At 38.1% G+C, this 12587-nt stretch overlaps 1 protein-coding gene across 2 annotated transcripts; it reads right to left on the reverse strand.

Annotated features, from left to right (window-relative positions):
- On the reverse strand, window positions 1–12587 carry pde1b (phosphodiesterase 1B). 2 transcript variants are annotated; one of them, XM_022748313.1, is made up of 13 exons: window positions 12464–12587; window positions 10857–11038; window positions 10350–10416; window positions 10108–10224; window positions 9679–9819; window positions 8595–8695; window positions 6692–6817; window positions 4748–4849; window positions 4401–4521; window positions 2212–2293; window positions 1755–1872; window positions 713–849; window positions 1–183 (listed from the first exon to the last, which is right to left on the reverse strand). In XM_022748313.1, exons 1-13 carry the CDS (start codon window positions 12575–12577, stop codon window positions 86–88), a joined length of 1506 nt encoding a protein of 501 aa, XP_022604034.1. In that variant the 5' UTR covers window positions 12578–12587; the 3' UTR covers window positions 1–85. The 2 variants fall into 2 exon arrangements, with proteins under 2 accessions (XP_022604034.1, XP_022604035.1); XM_022748314.1 differs by having other exon boundaries at window positions 10857–11039; window positions 12474–12577.

Consider the following 12587-nt stretch of genomic DNA (forward strand, 5'->3'; position numbering starts at 1 on the left):
GAAGGCATTGTGGTTTTGTTACAAACAGTGACCCAATGTTAAAAAGCACATATCACAAATGAAGACCTACTACTACTACTACTGTCTACTGGTTTGTATCTGTGCTGGGGTCTTGCAGGGATTTTTCTGACAGCTCCTCTTGTCTGGACCTCTGTTCTTTTGTCAGTCTGGGGTCTGAAAATCCTGAGGGATAAAGAATATTGGAATAGGCATTGGAAAATTTTGTTAAGCCGAAAGGGAAACAATATCTGTATCTGTTAATCACCTCATGAGATCACTCTGAAATGAATGTAGATAACAAATCAAATCAAGGAGACTGAGCACATTTATGGAGTTAAGTGGCTTTGTTCCTGCCAATTCAGTCACTTATCTCAAAATAAAAAAGGTTTTTTAATCCGTGTGAGCAGGGGTTGTCAAACATTTCATAGGTGATCATTTTAAGTTAGAAGTATTAAACCAGTACAAAAGATGACAGAAGAAAAGTATAAAAATGTTCAAGACTGCTATGTTGTAAGAATTTCTTAAAATAGTGTCGACCTCTAAATCCTGAGAACAGAACATCAGCACAATTAGTGTGGGTCTTAGATTTCACTCTGTAATAGATTTATTCTGTGGTGAGGCACTCTATGTTAAGATCCCATGAAGGTTTTGTTCACTCATTTTACACAGGGCATTCTGAGCATTAAATGAATTAACATACTGTGTTACGTACCATTGGAGCCACTCTCCTTCCATTTGAGCTTGTTGTCTTCGGTGTGTCGTGTCCACGTGGAGCGGAAACTCACCAGCTCAGCTGTGATGTGAGCGAGACTCCACTGCAGACCTCTGGAGCTCTCCTTCCAAAGATTACTATTGAGAAATGATAGGTTGCCGTCATACCAAGACATTTTCATTTTTGTACTTTCCCTTTTCACCTTTTCTTTTTTTCATAAATATATATATATATATTTCTTTATTTTCTTGCTAATTTGTTCTCAGTGAGGTTCAGATAATTGTAAGTCCCTCTATAACATTCTTGTTTTTACCGAAAGATTTAAGTGTCTTTTAAAGGAAAAGTTTGACATTTTGGGAAACTGAATTGTTCGCTTTCTTGCAAATTTGGATGAGAAGATTGATATCACTCTCATATGTTTGATAAATTTGAAGTTACAGCCAGAAGCCAGTTAGCTTAGCACCGACACCCGGAAACAGGGGGAACAGCTCGTCTGACTGTCTGGTGGTAACAAAATCCATACCAGCACCTCCAAAGCTCACTAATTAGGACATTATATCTTATCTGTACAAAAACCAATGTGTAAAAACAACAATTTGTGGTTGTTGGTACTATTCAATGCCAAGCAACTGGCAAAGTCTCCAGGAACATCTCCTGGCCATAAAAATAATCCCCCACATTACTCCTGTAAAATCACAAATTATTGTCTTTACACTACTACCAAGTTAATTAGTGAGCCTTAGATGTGGTGAAAGGCAGATTATCTTTTGACAAAAGCCAGGCTGTTGTTTCCCCTTGTTTTCAGTCTTTATGCTAAGATAAGCTAAGCTAACTGGCTGCTGGCTGTAGCGTCATATTTAACAGACAGATATCAAACTCCTGGCAAGAAAGTGAATATGTGAATTTCCCAAAATATATAATATTTCCTTTTAGCACTCTGGTGTTAGCCTTGAGTTGTGTTAGCCTGTACCCCTTCATTCAGTACCATAACCATAAATTCCAACATGTATCACTGTGGTACATGCCCTGTCTTTGTGTATACCTGTGTCTGTTACATGGGTCTGGTGGACCTGGATTCTCCTCCACCAAAGGAATGACGATCTTTTCAGCCATGTCCGTCAGCAGAGAGAATGTAGGATACACAATGAAGTCTATGAAACCTGCAAGAGTAAACACTGGCACATCAGCATGTGAAAATCAGATGTTTCTGAGCTATAAAAATGTAAATTTCCCAATGCAATTTCTTTTGCAATAAGAAAGAAACTCAAATACAGTTCAATAATCTTAGCAATAAGGTGTAAAAGGTCATATTATGCAGTACTGAACATAAATCAACATAAAGCTTGTCACTGAGTGGCTTATTGGATTCAAAGAGAAGGGAAAGAGAAGAAAGTGCAATTATGAAAGGTGAGTTTTAGCTATAATACAATACAACTAGCTGCAATTTCATGTCTTCACAGGAAGAAATTGTTTTTTGGAAAGTGTTTTGTGAGACATACCAATCTGGGACTCAGCTACCAGGGTGCTTTTTCGATCACACAGAGGAGAGAAGGGCAGGCCGAGCTCCGCCTCTCTATCACCCTCACAAAGATAGAAAGAGAGAGAGAAGATATCTTAAAGGGCATCCCACACATCGCCTGAAAATAACTTTTTAAAGGTTGTTTTATTATATCACTCATAACCTGAGACTTTAAGATTGTTCAAAAAAAACAACAACATGCAACTGCTTTTGTTTTTTTGTTTTTTAAAGTAACACAACACACATTAAGAGGTTTTTCAGAGGGAGGTTTCTCACATCTTATTTTCAAAGAGAGCAGGGCTGCTCAACACCTCCTCTATTCTTTTTTTTTCAAATCCAGGCAGTGAAAATAGAGGACACACAGAGAGGAGATGACAGTTATAGCAAGTTATTTCTACATTTACTGGAAACCCACTCAGTTAATGTACCAACCACTCAATACCTGCCAATTTTTTCACTGCTTTTTGGCAAGGCTCAGTGGGCTTTTACTTGAAAATGGCATTTTAAATAGGTTGTAAGAAGGATGATTAACGGTTTTCTTCTTACAGTAACTCAAAACAAGTCCTCCAACCTAAATGTCCATTTTAGTCATTTGTCACTACCCTCGCAAACAACCTAAATAACGACAAGTGTACCTGACCTTCATCGTCATGGTAGGCTGTCGAATAGTCACGGTCTTGTTAGGTTAAGGCTTGGTTAGTTTTAGGAGGAGATCGTGGTTTGGGTTAAAATAAGAACTTCCTCAAAGTTAGAGGACCAGCGTCGTCATGGTTACAATAAAAATGTTACAAACGGCTTCACCATCACTGTGGATTATTTGCACGTGTGGTAACAAAATCGCAATAAAAAACATGAACCCTAACCCAAACATCAAATAAAATCATTTCCATTAATACTGAATAGAATTATCAAAATAATAAAATTCCCAGTCCTTTCTAATACTATGCATATAATAATAAACTCATCAAACCCTATCACTCGTCAGTTTTGGCTCTTAATTCTGTTTCCAAGGCTAAGATCAACTTTTGAACCTCAGTTAGACAAAATAATCATCAACATCAAAGGTTATACTTTGGCCATCCTCCTCACCTTTTTGCCTAAATTGTTTGGTTACATATTTACATATGGTTCCCAAAGGTCAAAAATAAACAACATCATTTCAACAACATCAAATGGTTTATCTGATCAATTCTCAGCAGATATTTTCCAGACTTAAATCTGAATAAAACTTAGTCTTCTAAGATAAGACTGTCTCTCCTTCATACCTTAGGTGGTATTTATGTCGTTTTCTTTAGCTCCGACGTAAGAAACTCTTTGAAGGCTCCCATTCTCGCTTTCAGACTCCGATGAGTCATTTACAAAACTGTTATTAGGTGTCCAACTTTTTGACTTATCAATTCTCAAGATAAGTCAAGATAATAAGAGATCAAACCAGTCAGATAAGATTAGAAGTAGGTAGGACCTGAAAGAACGGCAGAGTAGAAATGATCTGAACATACTGTATCTGCAGAGAAGACAAAGATTTTCTTTACCGTTAGATTTAAGATCTAACATCCATACTTGGATGGAAAGACCATCTAGTACCCTCTTTTTTCTGTGTCTGTATTCATCGTCATATTTTCTGTTAATGTTATGCACCTACATGATGGTCTAAATGAAACTCTTCTCTTTTTTTTACATGTACATGTATTCATTTCATTCATCCGAGAAACAGTAGATGATCAAAAAGGCCCTTTCAGAATAAGTGCCTCAACATTCAGTCCCACCTTCTGAGAAAGATAAAAAGCATATTAGCTGAGTGACTGCTCTCGGAAGAGGTAGGTCTAAAGTGATTTTAGAAGATGCGAAATCCAATATATTTACACTTTGGTTTTAATGTATGAATTAAAGAAACACAATGTAATGTGTCAGTTGGTGCGCTGTGAGATGCTGGTAGGAGCCAGGCTCGCTGTTCCCCCCAGCTTCTAGTGTTAATGCTAAGCTAACCAGCTGCTGACTCCAGCTACTGCACCGAAAATTTTGAACTATTCCTTCACCCAAGATGAACAATTATGCGCTGTGGCATTCCAACTTGTTTTCTGTTGTGTTTGAGAAAAGAAAAAAGAAAAGAAAAGAAAAGAAAAAGATGAAACAGTCGCATTGACAGTTCAGGTCTATTAGAGTTCCTACCTGTCTGAAGAACTCCTCCATCAGGGCTTTGGTCCAGCGAGAGTGCAGGGCCCAGGGCTTGGACGGATGGCTTATATCAGCCGTGTGAAGTAACAGAGACAGTGCTTTTGGCTTGTCAATCCTGTTAGAGAAAGCATAATGCACCTCTTGTTTTTGTTGTTGTGCTGTCGTGCCCCCAGACATGTCTGAAAAGCAGACGTGACACCAACCAGAGTGACAGTAATTTGGCCGTCTGCCTCTGTGTGTATGATATTTTTCTAATTAGTTGACTCCGCGGTGAACATTGATTTTGTAACATTGTGATTACACAACACAGTGTAAACAACAGCATAGCCCATTAGCGTTACCGCTCTTGTTGTTGTAGACAGGATTTCATCGCTTTGACTTGGAGTAGGTGGGAGGACATGTCTGTGGACAACACCATCTCTATAACCAGTGATCGCAGCTCCCTAAACAAAAACACACACAAAGACACACAGTTTACTATTTGACCTTGTATGATGGATAGGAACTGAATAGAGTAAAAAAGGCAGGAAGGAAGACTCAGTGGGGTTGTAACCTTTTAAGATTTCCTGATGGATTTTCTTGTTCCCATGGTAACACTGGCTGCTAGAAAAGCCCATAGACTATAGTGCTGGTGTTTATCTTTGCTGATATCTGCGGAGCTTTTCCATGAATAACACAGTCCCATACTATATCTATGATATATGAAGCATCAGCCTCCATGAATATATAAACTGTATATACAGTATGGATATTTTCACATCGCAAACTCTACTCCAGTGTACTCAAGGATTGTTTACACTCACAGGAATACATGGAAATTGAGCTTATTTAGTTTAATATGATGATCAATGACCATTAACCATATTTGACATTTACTTCAGTTGCTAATGTAAATTCTGTATCAAAAAACTATTATACAATATGATAAGTTTATTTCCCTGACCACATATCTGATTGTTGGTGGAAGCAAATGTGACTCATTCACTGTTCCACTGCGGATTAGTGAATGAGTCACTAAACAGTGATAGTAATGTGATGCTTTATTGATTCATAATGGAGACATTTTATCTAAGGGGCTCAAAGGTCAGGGTCTAACTAGAGGACAATTATCCTCAAGGGGAATTTATCCCATCACTGCCAATATGTCACCCCAGATGTTCTTATTTCCATGAAATATTTAAAAAAAAATCTACACTTGATGTTTTTTCTTAGTGTCAACATATACCATGAAAAGACCAAAACCAACAATATGTTACTCTGTGTCTCAATATTTTCTGAATTCCCCATCCTGTTAATGACACTCAGCCCCAAACCCCATATTTCCTTCTTCAGTAGTATATCTTTTCACATATATATTTTCATTTTTTTAAGGCTATAATATTTTTACTAAAATAGTTGGACACTATAGTTTTTAGCAAACGTTACTCAATTAGAAATAAATATTGTATTTGTTGGGGACTATTTTTAGCTGCGGATTAATACACATTTGGTGCTCCACTAAGTATTTACAGTATGGCATGTGTGGGACTGACCAACACTAAAGTGCTCATGTGCCCACTGATGTGTTTTTAATATGTTTTGGGAAAAATGGAGGTCTATGGCACAGAAAAAAGCTACACAGGCAATATTTATTAGTAAGATTAATTCATTGTTTGTTTTTGGACCTCTCTCTTTTAATAGGATTTGTTGTCAATAAGAAAAATATACCTTCTATGTCCATAATAAAAAATGGCAAAAAAATTCTATAGTCTCCAACACAATAAGTGCACCAAAACAATTTGACCCCTTTACAATTCTTCTTCTTCTTTTTTTTTTTTTTTTTTTTTAAATTACTACCTTGGTTTTGTTGTTGGTCTCTTTCTATTTCAGTGGGTGATTTCTCGGTTGCGAACTTGTTACATTCAGGTGTGAAGTTATGTAGGCGGAGAGAACTCTTGGGTTTTTCCAGGAAATAGTGCTCTGTATGCCCCTTGTTCAAAATGCAACTGTTGGTGGAGACGGGTGAATATTTGTCTCTGCATCTGTCATTGATCACTGGTTTATTTATAAGTCTATATTCTTTCACTATATCTGCATTTACTGTATATATCTTAGATGGGTAATTGTAAGTTAAACTTCATTATTGCTGTGGTGGAAATTTCTTGACATCAAATCGAACAAAACTTATTTTCTACATTTGATTTTCCCTTGAAACTTTAATAAGCTATTGTATCCACTTTGAAGTATTTTGAAGTAAAAGGTGAACAGCTAAAAGAATTCAGATATTAGATTTGTTGTCATCTTACATCCATTCCTCTCTTGTCAAATTAATGAAGATGTTCATTTGGTCGTCCTGCAGCAGCCGAAACGCTGCACTCAGGTGATGGCTTTCCTGTACCGACCGGTCATTGTAGATCAATGCGAACTCGGACCTGAAAAAGAAAGAGGAGGCAAGCGAGGCAGGAAAGTGAGACAGGGTAAGGCATGAGACAAATAGATGGGTTAGTTGAAAAATGTGAGTGTGCAACACTGTAATAGTGTGGGGTGGAGGAGAGTGGGATAAAAGCAGAGTCCTCAGGGAGTCATTAAAGCACAATGGCTGCAGGTCTATAATGATGGATTTAAAAGTGCTGAGGAGTGGGATGTGATAAAAACTGGCACATGTGGGTATTAATGACTCAGTATAGCAGGTTAATTAACTAATTTCTCAATCAGGCGCTCCTTGTCCATTCATTTGCATAATCTACGTTATTAGATTGTTAAAAAGTACTACACTGTGAAATGTTTTCCATTTAGTGCTCATTTTGAAGCTCCCGCCACCCTTAAAACATTCGTGAAAATGCTTCAAAGACAACACTGAGTTGTGTGTTAAAATGTCTTTTGGTACCTAAAAACATCCTATAAAGGCAGTCTCCCGGTAAAATAATTTGGCACAACAGTTAAAAAAGAGGCAGTGCTCTGTATCTGTAACAGATGTTTTACTCTACTGTAGGTAATGGTACACTAGAAATACCGAGGTACTGAAAAGATTTTTCCATATCTTTGGGGAGGGGTCATTCCGAATAAATACAAACAAAGTTATTTTATTTATGCATTGAACCCAATCGAACTATAGGGACCAAATGAAGAAATGAACTGATCTTGTTTTCGATGACTTTTCCTATCGGTCAGATAAATAAATAAAAGCTGTGGGCTTCAGACCTCATCTTAACAGTTACAGTTTATTGTAATTGTTTGTTGTGAGTTTGGAAGGAGTTGTTGATTTTCTTAGTGGAATTGCCTTGAAAGATGTGCTCTATTCATATCTAATCCTAACCCTCTTTTTTAAGAAATTGCTAATTAAACTCAGCTGCTGTTGGTCAGTTGGTCGACCAGTTGAAACTGCCTCTTTCTTTCCTAAAATTACAATTAAATTACATGGTCTTTTTGAAGAACATTCATATGAATTTTGAGTCACGTACTAATTCCTTTTAAGGAAATTATAGGAAACTAGGCATAAAATTGTGTTACAGAACCAAAACATACATAGAAACCGCTACATTACATGCTTTTTAACTTTTGTACCATGACTTTTTTGGGGAATTAATTCCCCTGTTTATATTGTCATATTTAGTTTGTTTGTTTGTAGGATACAGGTGGACAGTGGAGAAGGGCATTCTGCTGCAGGAGAGGTTTGAGAGGTTTTTAATATTTTTTCACTGTGAATATAGAGTCAAGCTGATCAATACTCCTCATTAGGTAACAAACAACAAAGTTACCAGCCTTTTAAGCCTAGAGGACGTGAGTGTGTCACAGTGTTTGAAGATATGATTTGGGTGGAGTATGATTTTATGACAGATGCTGTTTATATAATGTAACTAAGACATGTTCTGTTATTGTGGAGCAGGCATCTTTGTGCTTTCTTCCCAAAATAAGGCCTGATGATGATGATGGGTGCCAAGAGACTGCGTTCTTCAGCCCTCCTATGTGGAAAATCAGCATCTAAAAATACTGTGTTCCCTGCAAGAAGATGTGTTTGCTTTAGAGTGCTCTGTCTCTCTCTCTCTGTTACCAAAACTGCACAAAGGCCTTTAAGTAATACTACCGTACTATTTCTACATTCCCTGTCATCCCTTACTATTCTACAGTTTCACAACAGGATGCGGCGTATATATAGCTGGTGCTTTATAAGACAGGGCTAATAAAATATGTTTCAGAAAAAGAGCTTACTTTGTGTGGATGTGAAAGTTGTTTGTGGTTCCTGTGTGTTCGTAGTCATGGATAGCTGCAGCAAACAGCGACGCCATCACCTCAAGCTCTGTCAGCCAGTGCTTTATAGACACAAGAGATGTAACAAATAAACATAAAAACAAACTGCACTTTGAGAGGAAGATGTTCGTTTTTATGTTAATGTATCAAATGTTAGTATGGTGACATAGGAATAATCAATTTACTGATTGATTTAATTGACCATAGATCTCCATTGTTGTCCACAAACTACAGTCTACAGTAGTACCGTGAAGTTTGACTGTTACTTTACCAGGGTATACCTGGGTCTGGACCTCCAATTTCTATTAAGTAGTTTGAGTTTTCGAGTACAGAGTGAAATCCTTCAGGCCACAAAGTGTAGGACACACTAACATGATATGAGGGTATCAAGTGGAAGTAAAAATGCTTCACTGTCCTCCTTTCATTTCAACGGCTGGCAGTTAGTTTGATGACATATAAAAGCAGAGTAGGTGGGAGACGACGAGAGCTTTTGTCTGTCTGACTTGACTGTGTGAGCAGATGGCTGTTTCCTGGAGGCAGTGTGTAACAGAAGGGAGTCACTATATGTGTCGAACTCGCAAAAATTGGTCGTTCATTTTTAGCTAGCACTAGTCAAAGCCATGCTAGCGGTTCTGTGAGACTGTGCCTTAGACACAGCGATGCTTTCAGCTAAACGCATACACCAAAATGTCATCAATGCTCACAGTGACAATGACTGAAAGTAGCGGCCTGGCCGACTGACATCATTAGACCAATGGTACTGGTGTGGCTTAAAAAAAAACATAAATGGGCTACACTGTTGCACCGCGTGACGTCTTCCATCAATCAGTGTCCTCTGTAGGAACAAATGAGCTTGGGGCTAAGTGTCACAGACATGTTAAGGAGGATGGAAAGTGTTGAGAAACAAACTCTGTTGGCAAACAAACATATTGTTGCTTTTTATCTTTTCATAGGATTTGATGAAATTTGAGGAAAAAAAATAAATAAATAAAAAAACACCAGCCATTAATAATACTGAAAAAGTATTCAGGTGAGTCCAGTGTACCACGAGTCCTGAGCGTAGCAGCAGGCAGTGCAGTGTTTGAGTCACATCAGCAGCATGAACGTGGCTGTGGTAGGGGTTGCTGTGTTTGCCGTATCCTCTCTCCAGTGCAGACAGGAACTCTGTCAGGCACGAGATGGGGATCTGCAAAATACATTACATAATCATTACAAGTGTGTTTAAAAATCCAAAGTTCAAAGGTTTGTGTCAATTTGTACACATAATCTGGCAACCCACTGTTTCTTCAAACACCACAAATCGTTAATAAAACCCATATGCCTGATTATATCTGCAAATTACAACACAAGTTTTGGAGCGGAGTCTACAAGGGCTGTAGTGGTGATATTAACTGTTTTTCATCCAAAGCACTGACATTCTTGCATATCTATGACAACATATTGTATGGAAAGTTTAAATCTAAAATGAGAAGACCTTAAAACGACTGTTGAGCTCATATCTGGTGATCAGCTCAAAGAAAAGAGTTCGTAGTGCGTGATCAGAGCTGGCCGAATTCAGAGCAAACACGTCGAAGTTCCAGCGGTCGACATCCTGAGGAGAAGGAGAGGACTGTGTTATTGATGCATACTTGTGCTGTGTATACTATCTTTTCTGTGATGTCAAATTTATCGCACACACATGACTCACTGTGAGATTTATGATTAGTAGGGGCTTACCCTGAGGCAGTTTACAACCACAGCAGGTTGGTCGGGCATGGCTGCAGTGTAGGCCCTCTTGAACATCCTGGAATAATGCAATGTTTATGTTGAGTTCAGTTAAAGTTCAGATGTTGACACTGTGCAGTGAACTCGACTCAGGAGCTGTTTATATAAATCCTCCAAAGGCCCTGTCCTCTTTGGAAGGATGTTTTAAAGAGAAAAGGAGGTTAATGTTTCACAGTGCAGTGCAGCTGTCTGTGTTTTCTGTAGCTGTAACAGTAACAACACTGTATGAGCTTACATTAGAGTTATAGTACAGATATGGAAATCAGTCATTTACGATGGGAGTTTTATGGTATGAGATGATAATTTCCTTATATTATTATATTTAGGTGTCATAAAGAAAACATATAGCTGTATGAGTGCTTCTGTATTCTTTCTACAACAGCTGCAATGTTACTGCGAAGTATTTAACATCCTGACATAATTACACAATTTGGATTTCTTGAACATATGTTGTTATACCTCTCCACAAATATCCCAGCCTGCACTGCATGGACGATGCTGCGGAACTTGGGCTTCTCATCTGAGCGTCGCACAGGCCGTCGAACCCTCTGGGTGAAGGTGGATGCCAGCCAGTCGGTGACCTCCGAAGGCACCCCATCTGACTGCAGCTGCTGTAGATCGTCTTCAGAGTCCAGACACTGCTTGAGAGAGACAAAACACACACACACACACACGCACACACACACACACACACACACAGATTGTTAGACAGATGATATGAAGACACAGAGTCAATAACAGCTGGATGAAAGCACTAAACTACTAGACTTCTTTAGTGGAAGAATACAGTAATGGCAGTTGTGAATGTTGTCATTATAAAACTTTACCATATAAACATATTGACAGTGACTTTAAAAGGCTTTAAAAACAGAAATATACATTTAAGGAGTTCTGCAAATCTCTGTTATTGCTTTAATTATAGAGCTCAAATGGAAACTAAAGGTGCCATATGTAAGTTTTGCTACTGCTACCTAGCCAACATTAGGAGCTAAGAGCTGTTTACTTACCTGTCTAGATGCAAGTTCAGCATCAAAATTCATTCGTTTACTCACCAACAGCTGTCTCCAGTGGTGGAAACAACAGCAATTTTAACTCGTTTTGAATCTATTTCTATCACTTCTTTTCTTCTACTGAAGTTAGCATGCTAACCAGCTAGCCCAGACCTGTCCCATCTTGTAATGCTACTATATAATAGCGTCCAGTCTGCCTTCAGCTCAACATGAGAGGATGAACATGTAATGCTGATCAGAGGATATATTCTAATGTCTTGTCTTGTAAATGCAATGATAGCTTAAGTTCTTGGTAAGTGACCATTATCACCACCACCACCCACTTCCAACAAGAAACAATGCATAATGGCTGAGAAAACTTACATAAAGCACCTTTAAAGGAATCGTATTGGAACTTCTTTACAAAATACGCATATTAGCTCTCTGACAGTTAGATGAGATCAGTACAACTCTCATCTCTCTCTTTAAAATATGAAGCTACAGGCTGCAGGCAGGAAGCTTAGCTTAGCATAAAGACGGGAAACTGAGGCAAACAGGTAGCCTGGCTCTTTGCAAAGATAGTTCCCAGGAAGTTACTACTCAGCCAAGAAATTGTCAAGCGCATAACACTCTGTAAAACAACATGTTTTTTTTGTATGGATTAAAAAAAACAAAATATATCATGTCAATAAAAAGCTTTAGGGGGGCTGGTAAGCAGATTTTGTTTCTTTTGGACAAGGCCTAGCTAGCTGCTCCTGTCTTTTTTCTAAGCTAAGCTAACCAGCTGCTAGCTGTAGCTTCATATTTACTATACACAATGAGAGTGGTATCAATTAATTCATCTGAATCTCTCACAGAAAGCGAAAAAGTATATACATGTCTTTTATATACCAAAGTAAAGTTACCATCTTGTCTTTTTGCAGCCTATTGGGCTTGGAACAAATACAGTGTCCTGTGCATGCCAATAAATGGCTGCTGCTAATAGTGTTTAAAGCATGAAGCGAGAACATAAACACATGAAAATTGATCTAAAATGTCAATTAATTAGCTTTTGTTTTCAAAAGCATATTATTCCACTATAGTGTACCTTGTTCCATCAAGGTAAACTGCCTCTAGTAACGATGCTGTGAAATCTAGATTCTTTTTGATCTCTTCAAAGTCGACATCTTTCTCCTCCAGCTGTTTCAGCATGCTCCTCAGC

This window comes from Seriola dumerili, unplaced genomic scaffold (assembly GCF_002260705.1).
Source record: "Seriola dumerili isolate Sdu_G_001 unplaced genomic scaffold, Sdu_1.0 BDQW01000121.1, whole genome shotgun sequence".
NCBI classification, from domain to species: Eukaryota; Metazoa; Chordata; class Actinopteri; order Carangiformes; family Carangidae; genus Seriola; species Seriola dumerili.